General features: G+C 35.5%; 1 protein-coding gene across 1 annotated transcript in view; it reads left to right on the top strand.

Moving 5' to 3' along the window:
• The window catches only part of HOMER1 (homer scaffold protein 1), a 132,034-nt gene that overhangs the window by 66,234 nt on the left and 49,168 nt on the right, over positions 1 to 16,632 (top strand). The window contains exon 5 of the mRNA XM_032847808.1: positions 3,723 to 3,862. Coding sequence (XP_032703699.1) covers positions 3,723 to 3,862 — 140 coding nt within the window. The remainder of the gene's footprint in view (positions 1 to 3,722; positions 3,863 to 16,632) is intronic.

A 16,632-nucleotide genomic window follows, 5' to 3' on the forward strand; every position in this document is an offset into this window, starting at 1 on the left:
TCCTTCCTGTCTGAGCCTCTGCCCAGAAAAGAGTGTTCTCATCTTCATTTAAATAGAAAAGACTGAAATAGAATAAGTCTTCTTTGAATGTTTATTAAATGATAAAGAGAAGAAGCCCTGTTTTCCTTAAGTCAGAAAGGATGGAACTGTAACAGGAATTTTAATTTTAGGCTTTACTGGAATTCAGTGGAAGGTGTTGGTGGTATTTGGTCTAATGGGGAAAGGGCACTGCTGCCACATCCTTCCCTCCCACTCTCCTGCTACAGTACAAATACCAGAAAGGAGCTGGGTGAAGGCCTGGAGGGAGGGCCCGACTCGTTTCTTTTCCATGGGATTCAGAATGTTTCCTTTTGTGGCATTTCTTTTTTGTTGTTGTTGTTTTATTGGTTTGTTTTATTTTTAGCTTTCCTTCCACTTCATAAATGAGTAGAGAGAGAATTCTTAAGAAGCAATTCCTGAATCTTACATGTGCTTTTTTAAATTTATATTTTATGTTTCATATTTTTCATTTTTCTTATCAACTTTGGTATATATATATATACATATACACCTTTGTATCAGAGAGGGTATTGTTTAATAATTTTTTTCCTTAAAATGGCTATTAACCATTTTAGCTTAAGAATGTCTTTCTAAAGACAAACTATATTTTCTTTTCAAAAATTGGTGTCTAATATATCTCCACAATTTTTTTTTATTTTAATGTTTGAATTAAAGATATAAAATGTTGACTTTATATAAGTTTTTTTATAGTAATAACTGAAGTTGAATGTTTAAGAAATTACACAAAATTTAGTTTGAAAAAGAACTCAATGTTTGGAATACATTAAATAAAACAACTTTCACTGTGTTACTTATAACATACATGAAGTTCCTGGAAGTTCTCACAGAATGGTTTTGACTACCTGTGGGGTAGTTAGAAGTTAAAGGAGTTTCATTTTCCTTTTATGCTCTTATGTATTGTTGTAACTCTCTTAGGAGCAAATACTAATTTTATTAATTTTTAACGTGCTTTAACTAAAACACACTCTGGGCATTTTGTTTTCATTTCAGATGTAATGTATAGGGTAACAAAACATGCCTTTATTTAAATGTAGCTAATATTCAAGTTTTCTGATAGAAGGCTTGTTGAGTTGCCATACTGGAATTGTTGTTACTTCTATACCTTCTGTACCTTTCTTCTTCTCCTTCCTTCTTTCCTTCCTAGCCTGCATCTCAGGCTAGTGGGTCTTCCCACTTCAGTAGCATCAACATTCTTAGCCTCCCCAAGATCCATGCACCAAAACCCCCATTTCCCTCCAGAAAGTAGTGGGAAGCAGAACCTCTCTCTCTCTCTCTTAATCCTAATCTACTTTTGTCCTTCACACTCTTATCAATCAATTCTAGCAAATCTCCAAGTGAATCCTTAGTTACTAACGCTGGTTATGCCTTCTTAGGTTAGCAAGGTAATTTGTGGGGCACCTAGGTGGCTCAGTCGGTTAAGCATTTGCCTTTGGCTCAGGTCATGATCCCAGGGTTCTAAAATCAAGCCCCATGTCAGATTCCCTGCTCAGTGGGGAGTCTTGTTCTCCCTCGCCCCCTCTGCTCTGGTGGTGCTCTCTCTTTCTCTGTCTCTCTCTCAAATAAAATAAATCTTAAAAAAAACCAAAAACACAAGGTAATTTGTTTCTATTTTTATTTCCACTGAATCAACTTACTATTCAACTGATTGGACAGTCCACCTTGATTATTTAAGTTTGGTTTGGTCTTTCTTGAAGAGAAATAGCCCTGATTTATTTCTTCTTGCTGCTTCAACTTTTTCTGGCTAATTGATATGGTCCATAATTGACCTTGAAATAGCCACTTGAGATATCGTTCCCATTTTTTGTTGTCACATTGTACAGTAAACCTTATTCATGCATTGACTGTCAGTTATTTGAAACAAAGAGGATTTAGGAGAAAATTTTTTAAAGAAACAAAGGTCAAAATAGGTTCCATTAATAATTGAACAATAATTAAGTGATAAGGTAGAATCAAGAAAGTAGCCTTTTGACCTTTAATACTTGTATAATTTATAGCATTATGGTATAATTAGTTAAAATATTTAAATGTGAGGGGTGCCTGGGTGGCTCAGTGGGTTAAGCCTCTGTCTTCGGGTCAGGTTATGATCCCAAGGTCCTGGGATCGAGCCCCGCATCGGGCTCCCTGCTCAGCGGAGAGCCTGCTTCCTCCTCTCTCTCTGCCTGCCTCTCTGCCTACTTGTGATCTCTCTGTCCAATAAATAAATAAAATCTTTAAAAAAAAATTTAAATGTGAAATAAAATACATACAATTTAAAACCAGCAACCTCTGAAAGAAAGTTATTCACCACATTAATATTTTCTATATTCCTTCCTAGCATTTCTCTATGTGCATTATTTTTGTGTAAAATATTTAAATTATCATAATCTAAGATAACTCCTTATATGCTCATGTTTTTATATAAGCATTTTCCTGTATTACACATATTTTTCTTTCTTTCTTTTTTTTTTTTTTTTAAGTAAGCTCTATTCCCAGTGTGGAGCTCAAACTCACGACCTTGAGATCAAGAGTTGCATGCTCCACCAGCTGAGCTATCTAGGCCCCCCTCTTGTTTTTATTTGAAAAAAATCCTGTATTCTTTCAGGCTGGCAGATTATGACCATACCTACCCACTCTCCTATTGGACACTGATGTTTTCTTTTTCTTCTTTACCATAGCCTAATATTTCAGTTGTGAAGTTTTAGTGTCCAGAGATCACAGGGGGTCCACAAAGCTGCACATAAATCATCTGGTACTAGGACTTCGCCTGGTTAACGGGTTTATCCAATGACCCTTCAGTTCTGATCTCTACTAATACCAAATTCAGATCCAAATAATAAGTGTCAGCTTGGGCTTCATTTTAAATTCCACTTATTTTCTAGAGGAACAAATTAAATTCACCTTGATAGACAAAACATAATTAAAAGTAGAAATAAGACAGGAAATTTTGTGAAGAAAAATAATTCCATTATTCAAGTTGAGATATACTACCTCTGTATATGTTACAGAGGGATTTCTGGCTGCTTTTGTAGATAACTCCAGAATTGAAAAGTAGGGCAGATAAAAATTAAAACTTGTTGGAGATTTCATTCTTCCCTTTGCCTTCTTACCTTCCCAAGTAAAATCACATTTTCTTGCATTTTTGTTCTGGCTTTTCTTAAGTAATTTTTTGAATATCTTTTATTCTAACCAACTAGTTGCTTTATGAACCCAAAAGTTCTTCAGTTCTTTGAAACTGCATTTCTTTTTTTTTTTTCCCAAGATTTTTTATTTATTTATTTGACAGACAGAGACCACAAGTAGGCAGAGAGGCAGAGAGAGAGGGGGGAAAACAGGTTCCCTGCTGAGCAGAGAGCCTGATGCGATGCGGGGTTCGATCCCAGGACCCTGAGATCATGACCTGAGCCGAAGGCAGAGGCTTAACCCACTGAGCCACCCAGGTGCCCCTGAAACTGCATTTCTAAATTGTATAGTTGCAGGTCATTTTCTTATGAGTTGCTTTGCTTTAAAAAATTATTTCTCCTTTAAATTTTAGTTTTTTACCTCTTTGACTCAAATTTCAATGGAAATATAGTTTGTAAGTAAGCATACATTGGAGTCACTTTTAACTTTAAGATTATCTTGTATATTTTAACGAAAGTATAACACTTTTATCCCTTACCTCCCCCACCCCTTTTTTTTTAAAGGAATCAGCAGGCGGGGATCTTCAGTCTCCTTTAACACCAGAAAGTATCAATGGAACAGATGATGAAAGAACACCTGATGTGACACAGAACTCAGAGCCAAGGGCTGAACCAACTCAGAATGCATTGCCATTTTCACATAGGTACAGATTCAATTCAACCATCATGATTAAGTAAAATGTGTAAATACGGAAACTTACTTGGTTTCAGATAAATCTTGCAGAGTTACAACCCTGAGTGAAAATTCCAGGTCAGTCTTTTTTTTTTTTTTAAAAAAGCTATTTCTGTTAACCTCAGAAAGGCTTTTAAAGAATTTTTAGTTTATAGATGCCATTCATTCTAGATGGACTAGAATGAATGTTTCCTTTATGTAGAAAAAGGTTTCCTGAGGTAGTTGCAGTAAAAATCAATTTTCAGTGAAACAATATATCATTGTAAATCTTTTCTACTTACTTTTTTAACACAACCCCCCAAAAGTCCCGTTTTTAACCTGGTTTCCTCTTTCACCTGTGTTCTTGAGTGTTATATATATATATATATATATTTTTTTTTAATTGGCTTACTACTCTAAAATTAAGCTTTACCATACTCTTAGAGGTGATCTCATCATAGGATTTCACAGAAGGAAACAAGATATTGTTGTAACTTATATTAATGTCAATGTCAGATTTAGTGTTTTATACCAATTAACTGGAGATAAATCTTCAGGTACTTCTGAACTGTAAAAGAATTTGATACTTCAAAAAGGTATAATTTATCTTAAATGTGTTCTAAACCAGTTATAGTAATTATTTGCCATACTATATAATTTTTTGAATGATGGTCTTTGGAACTGCAGCATTGCAAATATAAACAAATACCTATCAGTCATTGTCTTAAAGTTAATTTTTATCCTTCTTTGGAAACTTTTGACTAGTAGTTTTAACTAAAATTTAATAGTTTTCCTGTGTTGAACATCTCTTTTGAGGACCAATTTTTAAAACATCAAATTCTTTAGCATATTCAGAATACTTGTGAAGTGAGATATTCCAGACTCTTTCTTTATGAGAATTCTTTGATTGAATTTGTTGACTATTAGGGACAGCATAGATTATACATACTAGAGACTAACTTTGGGAGACCACATGATCAGCCTGAGGAAGAAGCATTTAGTTAGGGGTTTTTTAAGGAATGTGTTAGGAAAACTTTTTGACTAAAGGACTATTACAAGTTTGTTCCTAAAAATGCTAATAATTTTGCATGTAACAGTAGACCTATCTTAGAATTATCATGGGCATCATGCTTTAACGATTGCAGGGAAGCGTATTCTCTTTTCTGTTGCTACTGAAATAACTGGACACGTGAGAAATTTATTAGTTCCTCTGAAGACTATATTCCCATCAATAAGTAAAACATACAGGTTTTTGAATACAGTTACAATTGAAGAGCAATGTGATTAGTATGTAGTTTTAAAAAAGTACATTGAGGGAAGGAAAAATTTTATTCCTGTTAAATTTAACATACCCATTTAAAAGATGTAAATGCACTGAACATAATTATAAATGTGATTTCTTTGGCTAACATTTAAACGAGCCATGTGCATTGAATACTGTAGCATTTGGAAATAAGAATTTTTGTATTTAACACTTATAAAAACTACTTCAGGTTTACTTTATGCACCTAAAATTCTCTGAATGTTTGCTCTTTTGCTAATCCTTAGTATTTGGAGTTATTAAATGGGACTAGTCATCTTCTATTGATGTTCTTTGTCCCTGGGATTCTAATAGGAGTTATTTAACTTTGATTTGAAGGTACAGCATCTTTGACTACTAGAATGTATAGATTAGTCATGGAGATACTTGAGTTCTGAAAAAGTTTAACAGGTCATTTTAAGCTTTTAATTATGTTAAAGGTATTACACAATCTCAAAGTTTTCTTGTTATACTCTTTAAAATACCTTAGCTTTGGAGATTTCAAAAGACTCTTTTTCTGAACTAGTTTTCATTTCCACCTGAGATAGAAGATTCAGTGTTTTATAGCCAGTGTTAGAATCCCCAAATAACAGAAGAAATCTCAAAGATGGTATAATCCAGGATCTTCCAAACTGTGGTAATTTGAAATCAATTTAATTTATCTGAATTTCATTCTGAAAAATGAAACATAAAATAGGAAACATCAGAGTAAAATTCACATTAGGAATAGGAACTTCATTTCATTCAGTAATACATAGATTTGTGTGTGTGTGCTGGATTATAGTGTAAAAAATGTCAAGTTTGAAAACGTGTGCCTTCGACACATGAGGAAACACAGGAGGTGAGTTGTCCTGTTCACATAGTTGGTTACTAAAAACTGGGCAGACTGCAGCTCACCTTTTGACCCCAGTAGATACTGCTAGTTAGTTAAGAGTGCATTTTAGTCAAATTATTCCCAGCACAAGAAGTACATTGTAGTGTCAGGAAATTAATAACTTCCTATCCTAAGAGAACTCTATAGAAATAAGATCAGTGTTTCATGAATGAGAAACAGCAAGAATATTAAAATAATTTTTATTTAAATCTGAAACTTGTGTTTAAACTTGATACACTTTTTTTTTTAATGGCAATGGAAGACAAAGTCTGTGTTTTTAAAGGTTTATGTAGACTATTTTGCCTTCTTCCTTAGTACTTATTTCAACAGAAAAGGATGAACAAAAAAAATAAATTTTGCCACCATTTCTCTATTCTGATTGAGCAAAGTCACTAGAATATCTATGTGTTGTGTTTGTGTGAAGGAAGGATATGGAGAAGAATGACCTAGTCAGTCAAGTTCATTAAGAGTTGATCGGAGTAATAGCGCTTAGCAAGCCAATTTGTGCTCTTAAAATTCAAACCGTGTGTCTAAATCTCATGAATTCATTAATTCACATATGAAAAGAAGGCCTTGATTTCAATTGCGTTATAGTTGGTTCTTTACTCTGTTAGTTTTATATACCTTTTTAAAAGTACTAGCTTTATAGACATAAGCAAGATTTTTTTTGTTGTTGTTACTCTTTAAACTTCAACAATTTTCAAATATATATGAGAGAATACTATGATGGACTCCCATGAGCACATACCCAGCTTCAAGAGTTAGGAAAAAATGGCCAGTTTTATTTCTACAACTTTGCCCACTCTCCCGCTTTTCTATTATTTTGAAAGCAAATCCCAGACATGTAATTTCATCCACAAGTACTTTTTAAAATTACCTTTGAGCTTTTTAAAACTACCTTTGAGCTTTTTAAAACCTATTAACTAAGGTACTACAGCTTTTTATATTCTATCTCAGTGACATTACAGGGTTACCTTGAATTATTTACTCTTTTCTTTGATTTTTAATTATACTGCTGAACTAAAGTTTAGAATGTATTGACTATTTAGTACTCCTTAGTGAAGTGCTGTTTTTATGTCCTTACCATAGCTATGCAAAAACATTCTCATTGAGTAAGTTTCAATAAATTAATATGTTTTTAGAATACTTACTTAAATGCTTTTTAAAGGTTAGAGGTATGTAAAAGAGGGAGTTAGTGAGGATAAAAATGTTTACTAATTTCTTTGGGGAAATGGCATTACCTTTTATCTAAGTTGCTATATTTTCTTAAAAACATTATTTTTTAACCTAAATAGTAAAAATCATTTTGGGGCTGAACAGGTATATACTGACCCACTGAAGTGTTCAGGGCATCTTTTAAGACCTTAATCTTAGGTTAGCTATGCACTAAATACAGTAACTATATACTAATAGACCAGTATATACAAATGGGGGAAGGTTTTGTTTTCTCATTCTAGGGAGTTACTGTTTGCTTCATAGCATCAGCTGTATGGAATTCTGGGAATTACTTGTTCTTAAAAATAAGAAATTCTGGGCTTTGTTTTTTTAAGATTTAAAGCTATCTAAAATTCTCTTGGAAATAGATAATTTTACAGTTTCCCGGTGCTGTTAGAATGTAATACTGAAAACTAAAGCCTTTTATCTTGTTCATTGTGAATTTATGCTCCCCACATATATAGTAATAGATTGATAACTAACTGCTGTTACCATATTTCTGAGAGTCCAGAACCTAGTGTATATACATTAGTAGTTTGCCAAGCTATTTTTGTACTGACAAATTTTAATAACTTTGATTATATTAATGGAAAATAAGCTCTTTTAAGCACTGATTATATTTAAATTCTTTTAATGTTTAGGTAGTAAATTCTTATGGTGCTGCTAGTACGTACACATTTTGGGGGTACTGCATGTACCTTCTCTTCTGTTAAAGAGATTTTTCTGCCACTTTGTGTGTTTTCAACAGATTCATTAAAGGATGTATGTACAAATGTTTCTCTTTAGTATATTGATTTTGCTCTAAACCAGTATAACCACAGTTTTACTTGAATTTATGAAATCTGGGTGGGTTCACTTCAGTTCTATTTAATAGAGTAATTTCTCCCTATTCAGAGTTTCAGAAAGTTACTGCTTTAAAACTGATGCGGGGCGGGGGGGAGGGGGTTGTGCCTGGGTGACTCATTCATTAAGCATCTGCCTTCTCTGCCTTCGGTTCCCAGTTTCCTGGCTCCCAGTTTCCTGGGATCAAGCCCGGCATCAGGCTACCTGCCCATTGGGAAGCCTGCTTCTCCTTCTCCCACTCCTTCTGCTTGTGCTCCCTCTCTTGCTGTGTCTCTGTCAAATAAATAAAATCTCTTTTAAAAATTAAAAATAAATTTAAAAAGTAAAACTGATTAGGGATTTTGATATAGTTTCAAAAACTAAATTTCATTAGAAACTTTATATACTGTTCCAGTTACATATTAAAATTTTTTCAAAAGTGCTTTATTTTGAATTAAACACCATTTGTACATACTTGAAAGATGATACAAGTAACAAAAAAGTGAATGTTCAGAGCTATGGGTACTATACTTTCCACAACTATGCCTTCTGTCTCCCATTTTTGTGAATAGTAGGCAAAATTTACAAAATCATAGTTAGGAACTACAATAGAAATAATCTCTGTGGGGGCACCTGGGTAGCTCAGTGGGTTAAAGCCTCTGCCTTTGGCTCAGGTCATGATCTCAGGGTCCTGGGATCGAGCCCCGCATCAGGCTCTCTGCTCAGCAGGGAGCCTGCTTCCTTCTCTCTCTCTGCCTGCCTCTCTGCCTATGTCTGTCAAATAAATAAATAAAATCTTAAAAAAAAAAAAAAAGAAAGAATCTCTGTGGCTAACTTTTGTATGAAAAAAAATTTTATCTGTAAAATTGGGACTTGATTTCTCAAGAAGTGCTTTATCATTAATATGATTACAGATGAAAAATTTAAGTTGTAGAATTCTCCTTACTGTTATAGTTACAAATGACTTAAATATTATTATTCTCCCACCATTGAACCTCAAAAATTACATTAGGTTTTTTAAAAATTAATTTGAAGGGCAAGACAGATTATGAGAGATTGTAGTATAACAATTTAGAGATGTCAGAATTTCCTTTACCATAATTGTGAACAGATAGCATTTTATAAGAAGTGCTATAGTAATTTCATAATATACACAGCTTATATTCTCTGGGAGGTGAGAAGCAATTTATGTATTTTTAAATAAGATACAATAAAAAAATAGATTATAGGGACTGGGAATGTTTACTTATTACCTTTCTAAATAAGTATACTTACATTTCCTATCCTGCCTGAATTTTAAAAAAATTAATCTTTGGGGTGCCTGGGTGGCTCAGTGGGTTGAAGCCTCTGCCTTCGGCTCAAGTCGTGACCCCAGGGTCCTGGGATTGAGCCCTGCATCCTGCTCTCTGCTCTGCAGGGAGCCTGCTTTCCCCCTCCCTCTCTGCCTGCCTCTCTGCCTGCTTGTGATCTCTGTTTGTCAGATAAATAAGATCTTTAAAAAAAAAAATTATCTTTTTTTCCTTCTAATGTCTTATACAATATTTTGAAGAAAATGTATAAATTTGCTGAAGCGTTTTTTTAGGTGTTACCACTTAATATAGGTTATTTGCAAGAAGAAAAATACTATTCATATGAGATAAAGACATTACTAACTTCCTGCTGTTAGGGATTAGTCCTTTCTCCTTCTCCCTCTCTGCCTTACCAGTGTAATTAATGAGAAAGAATGTTCACCAGTCCATCCCCAGTGATTGTCAGCTTCTCTTTTCAAAATGACTAGTTGGAGTTAGACATGTGGTCATTCATAATGGGACAGATTGATCCTAGATTAATTATGATCTCTTCCCTGTAGAGGGCTTTTAAAATTCCTTTTTATCCTTTCCTTTCTGTTTTTAAAAGTGGGTAGTCTATTGGAAGGGAAGTGTGTGATATATAGATCTGTTCTAAGACTTAAAGGAAAATGTTCTTCCTTTGAATTTGGATTCCCATCTTTCCTCTTATTAGAGAAGTAAGGGACAAGATCAAGATGTGAACATAGGCAGAGGTCAAATAAGCCATGTACATGTGTGACATTCGTGGTATGTATGGCAGCAAAGAATGGTGAGGTTTGTGGTAAAGCAAAGTGTGCAAGGTTCATCTGAAGATGCTAAAGTTTTGGGACGGGGTGCCTTGGGGGCTTAGTTTTTAAGCATCTGCCTTCACCTCAGGTCATGATCCCAGTGTTCTGGGATCGAACCCCATATCAGGTTACCTGCTTGGTGGGAAGCCTGCTTCTCCCTCTCCCCCTCCTTGTGTTCCCTCTCTCACTGTCTCTCTCTGTCAAAAATAAAATCTTAAAGAAAAAAAAAGTTTTGGGGCACCTGGATGGCTCAGTCAGTTAAGCATCTGCCTTTGGCTCAGGTCATGATCCTGGGATGCTGGGACTCAACCCCAAATAAGGCCCCCTGCTCAGTGGAGAGCCTACTTCTCCCTCTCCCTCTGCCTGCCACTCTGCTACTTGTCCTCTCTTTCTGTCTCTCTGTCAAATAAGTTAAAAAAAAAAAAAAAAGGGGGGGGGATCTTTAAAAAAAAATGAAGATGCTAAAGTTTTTTTAAAATAAGGCCATACAGAGGGAGGAGCCTACAGGACCCATCTTGTTTCTAATCTAGACTTTCAAAAGGAAACTCTGATTTACATATAGTTTAGCCCAAGGTAAGGATTTTAAACATATTCTAGCTAGTAATATTCATTGTTGTAATGACCTTATAAACTCCTGGTGGAGGTATTTGGGAGAATATATGGGTAGATGAATCCTGGATATTACTCTGACAGGTGTTTTCTCTCAAATACAGAAATCACACAATTTCTGTGGCATGGTATACATAGACCATTCCATGGTCATCAGACGAGGCCTTCCCAGCTTTGTCACCTTGTGCTTCTAAAGCAGTTGCTCCAAATTGCTTGTAGTTCTCCACATATAATCAACCAAGCAACTGTGCTTTCTCATCTGCAAGTCTTTGCTTCCTTGTTTTTGGAATTTTCTCCCTTCTCTTTGCACTGGCTGTGTACCCACATTCTGTATTTCTTCCCATCCACTTCTGCCTGTAACTGGGCCACCAACTGGTCAACCCCTGTATATCCTTTAACCTCTAGCACCTCTGCCTCTAAACTTACTCTCATTCCCACACGTGTCCTCCTCTGTTAAAATTCCTATTAACTCCTGATTTACGTATGGAAGTTAAAAATTAACTTAGCAGTGTCACCTGGGGCAAGGGCTGGGTTTTATTTATTTGTATTCCTGGTGCTTGGCATCATAGGCAGTCAGTAAACCAGTGAATGAAATAATTTCCCTCACAGAAATCGAGTACATGCATTGAATACCCGTGGTACAGTGCTCGAGTCAGCTAAAGTAATGCCTATAGGTTCATAAGACCTTGAAGCTAAAATATAATACTAGTTATAATCTTTGAAATTCAGTCACTCTTAATAAATTGAAGTCTTGAGTTTAACTGACTTAGTCTAATTTTCTTCAAAATTTCCTAGTTTGTATGAAGAAATTTTGAAGATACTGTGTTAATAGTGTTCTTAAGTACTTGAATAATGTGAGAGATGCTATGTGCATTTTCATTTTAATAGAATAATTTTTTGACCTTTTGATATTTTTCTTTTTATTTAAAAAGCAATGCAGAGTGATTCAATGATGTATTTTCTGTGAACTTAGACAATATTTATATTGTTTTTAAAACCAATTATAACCAAAATATGTTTTTAAAAATTTCGTTTCTTAAAAGGTCAACACAAGTACTTATTATTTGACTCAAAGAAGTGAATTTAAAGACTATTGATTTTTTAAAATTGAGAATTGTACTACGTACATTTGACAGAAGTAAAGATTGGGCCAACTCTTGCTTCATGAGATAACACATTTCACGTGGAAATACGCTGACAATTAATACACTGAAATGTATTCAAAGTAGTCATGCTTCAGGGATTATACCTTCCTTGTAGGGATAAAAAATGTAGATGTGACTAACCAATTGAAATAAATGTACATTTTGGGGTGCCTGGGTAGCTCAGTCATTAGGTGTCTGTCTTGGGCTCAAGTCGCAATACCAGGGTCCTGGGATCGAGTCCCACTTCTCCTTCTCCCACTCCCCCTGCTTGCGTTCCCTCTCTCACTGTCTCTCTTTCAAATTAAAAAAAAAGATCTTTGAAATAAATGTACATTTTACGTTCATTTATCTTCCATCAGTTTGCCATTTTCCACTGAGTTTAGCTTGGTCATATATCCAGTGTAGAGAAAATAGTTCATTTTTATGACTCTGGCCTAAATTGACATTTAAACATTGATAGTAGAACTTTGGAGGTAGAAGAAACTTTCTCTGTATTACTTGGTCCGTCCATTTCATTTTACAGAAGTATAAGCAAGTACAGGGAAGATGTGTGGTATTCAGCATCAGTATTTGTTAATGGTTAGATTAGAACAGAGAGATCTCCAAAGGCATTTTCTTTAGGGTTCCTCCTGGCTGAGGCAGTGCTCCTTCTACTAAACTCCAAGAGGTTTTGTTTTCTGTATCATACTTCAGGATACTTTTAATCCAGATTTTTGTCATTGTTCAACATATATTTACCAGTACTAACTAAACTCCCTTACTAGATTCTTCTTAGCTTATGGAGAAAGTCTTATTGACTTGGATTTCTTGGTATCCAATATGATTTCAAGCCATTTAGAAATGTAATAGATAATAAATAAATTTGTTGAGCAAATAAATGAATGTTTTTGCCATTACTGAGATGACAGAAAGAGGTAAATAAGTTGGTACGTCTTGATCATTAGCAACAAAAATATATACTGGACAGGGTCAACAAAGCTATCAATATGAAGAATAATTAGTTTACCTTTTTAATTCCCACAGCATCCACTTAGCTGGTGATATTCCCAGTAATAATTCTAGTAACTGCTTTATTGAAATGTAGTTCACATATTAATTAACTCACCTATTTAAAGTGTACAGTTCAGGGGCATTGGGGTATATTTATAGAGTTGTGCAACCAACACCACAATCCATTTTAAAACATTTTCCTCACCTCCCCCCAAACCATGTACCTGTTAACAATTTCTTTTTCCCTTTCACACACTCCCCTTTACCCCAGTCTGAGGCAATCATTTAGCTTTCTGTCTCTAGATTTGCCTGTTCTAGACATTCTTTATAAATGGAGTCATATCATATGTGGCCTTTATGACAATTCTTTCACTTAGCATGACTTTGCAGGGTTCATCCACACTACAGAGTGTTATCAGTACTTCATTTCCATCTATCGCTGGATGATATTCCATTGTGTGGATATATCCTGCATTTTGTTAATCCACTCACTAGTTGATAGACATTTGTGTTGTTGTCACTTTTTGAAAGTTCCACCATTGTTATGAATAACGCTGCTGTGAACATTCGGGGACAGGTTTTTGTGTGATTCATGTTTTCAGTTCTCCATGTCTATCCTAGGAGCAGAATTGCCGGATCATATGGTGATTTGATGTTTAACCTTTAGAGGAGCTGCCATACTGTGTTTGCGAGAGCAGCTGCACTATTTTACTTTCCCACCAGCAGTGTGTAAGGGTTCCCGTCTCTTCACATGATCAGACCTTGTTATTATCTGTCTTTTTTAATATGGCCATCTCAGTAGGTGTTTGGGCTTGTGGTTTCAATTTACACATATTTCCCTGATGGCTAATGTTGTCGAGCATCTTTTCATATGCTTTTTGGCCACTTGTATATGTTTTTTGGGTGGTGGAAAATTTTGTCTTGCCAAAAAAAGTTTGGACGGCTACTCAGATCCTTTATCCATTTTTAATTGGGTTGTTTGTCTCTCTATTGTTGGGTTGGAATTCTTTATGTATTCTGGATATATAAACTCCTTATCAGATAATGACTTGTAAATATTCTTTCCAATTCTGTAGATTGTCTTTTCACCTTTTGGTAGTGTCCTTTGCAATACAAACGTTTTAAATTAAGTCTAATTTATCTATTTTTTCCTCCTTTGTTTCTTATGGTTTTGGTGTCTTATCTAAGAAATCATTGCCTAATTCAAGATCGCAAAGATTTACATATGCGTTTCTTCTGAGTGTCTGAACTCTTACCTTTAGGTCTCATCCATTTTGAGTTAATTTCTACATACATTGTGAGATAGAGTCCCTACTTAATTCTTTTACCTGTGGATTTCCAGTTGTCCCAGCACATTTTGTTAGACAGACCATTCTTTTCTTGCTGAATTGTCTTGACACCCCTTTCAAAAAATCAGTTGACTGTACATGTGAGGGTTTATTTCGGAAATCTCAATTCCAACACCCTGATCTCTTAAGTTCTATGCTGCTACCACAATGTCTTCATGATTGTAGCTTTGTGTAGTATGTTCTCAATTGGAAATTTGGGTCCTCCACCTTCATTCTTCCTTTTCAAGATTGTTGCAACTATATTGAGTCCCTAGAATTTCTACATAAATTTTAGGATCAGCCTGTGAATTTCTGCAAAGAAGCCCATTGTCTGGTAGGGATTGCATTGAATCGGTAGAACAATTTTTTTGGCCATCTTATCAATGATAAGTCTATCAATCAGTGAACATGGGATATTTTCACATTTATTGAGCTCTTCACTTTCTTTAAATAGTGTTCTTTACTTTTCAGAATGTAAGTTTTGTGCTTCTTTAGTTAAATGTATTCTTAAGTATTTTATTTTTGATGCTATTATTTGCATTGCTTGCTTGCTTGCTTGCTTGCTTGCTTTCTTTAGAGGGAGAGTGAGCAAGAGAGAGCATGAGCAGGGGAAGGGAGAGGGAGAAACAAATTCCCCTGCTGAGCAGGGAGCCCAATGTGGGACTCAGTTCCAGGACCCTTGGGATCATGACCTGAGCGGATGGCAGACACTTGACTGACTGAGCCATCCAGCTGTGCCAGGTTTCATAATTTTAGATAGGAAAACTAAGGCCTAGAGATGTGCTTTAAAAAAAAAAATAGTGACAGGGAGCCTGGGTGGCTCAGTTGGTTAAGCGACTCCCTCCAGCTGGGATCATGATCCCAGGGTCCTGGGATGGAGCCCCCACATCAGGCTCCCTGCTCTGTGGGGAGCCTGCCTCTCCTTCTCCCTCTGCCTGCCACTCTCCTTGCTTGTGCGCTCTCTCTCTCCTTCTCTCTCTCTCTCTCTCTCTATCAAATAAATAAAAATATCTTTTAAAAAAATAGCGACAGTTTTATAAAAGAATTCTTCCTCTCGGTCAATTCTTATATCCTTTAAAATAGACAATCGCCTTTTAAGAAGTAAAAATAAAGAAAACATATTTCTGGGGGCGCCTGGGTGGCTCAGTGGGTTAAAGCCTCTGCCTTTGGCTCAGGTCATAATCCCAGGGTCCTGGGATCGAGCTCCGCATCGGGCTCTCTGCTCAGTGGGGAAGCCTCCTTCCTCCTCTCTCTCTCTGCCTGCCTTTCTGCCTACTTGTGATCTCTGTCAAATAAATAAATAAAATCTTAAAAAAAAAAGAAAACATTTCTGTATTTGTCAAAGCACAGATTTCTAAAACCAAATGAGGGGAACAAATCACTAACCAATTAGAGTATCAATGGGAAAAACCATCAAAAAACTCAGAATATAAAGAACGTCTGTGAAAAACCCCCAGCTAATATAAAAGACTTAAAGCTTCCCTGCTAAGAGAAAGAAAAAGACAAGAATGTCCACTCTTGTCCCTTCTATTCAGCATGGTACTGGAAGTTCTATCGTCTTTCTGTCATCCGTTTCCGTAATAAGTTTTTGTCTTAGTAGTCTTGCCACCCACGGGACCTCCCAGGTGCCAAGCTGTCAACTAATATTAGACATAATTTATCACATTCTGGTTTTTTTGGAGAGAGATATATATCTTGAGCAGAAATGCTAAGGAAGAAAAATTATATACCTAAATAGACTCCTTTCCCTTTTCCCTACTTCTCACCAAAACAAAACAAAACAATTCTGCTTTGAACATTTTTTTCTTTTTGTGGAAAAGCTGCCTTACTTCTTTAAGTTCTGATACCTGCTGAATTGTTTTTTTGTAAAATCAGAAAAGATCAGTTTTCCCAAGTTGGATTTTTTCTTCTTCTGTGAAACGAGCCCATTTTCCTTAGCAGTCTGATGATTTCTGTGGCCATCTTTAAGTTTTGGAACTTAGCAGAGTCACCGTTTCCTGTGGAAGAAGAGGATCAGCAATTTGTTCTAATAGAAAAGATGCAAATACTGCGTGACTGAGAGAGATTAACTAACATGGAAGAAACATGACAATTGTAAATTACCCAGTCTTCACAGTTGACCTTTGAAGAGTCCAAAGAAGTAGAACCTTTAAAGAAGATAATTCACCGTTAGAATTCCTTTTTATTCCTAGATAGTGTTTTAAGGTATCTCCATGTAGCAGAAGAAAGAAATGTTTGTTCCTTCGGCAGAATGCTGTTACACAGGCATACCTTATTTCCTTCTTTTGTTGTGCTTCACTTTAGTGCACTTACTGGATAATGTGTTTCTTACAAATTGAAGGTCTGTGACAGCCCTAATTGAA

The sequence above is a fragment of the Lontra canadensis genome, unplaced genomic scaffold (genome assembly GCF_010015895.1).
Source record: "Lontra canadensis isolate GAN:19392208 unplaced genomic scaffold, GSC_riverotter_1.0 scaffold4, whole genome shotgun sequence".
Classification (NCBI taxonomy): Eukaryota; Metazoa; Chordata; class Mammalia; order Carnivora; family Mustelidae; genus Lontra; species Lontra canadensis.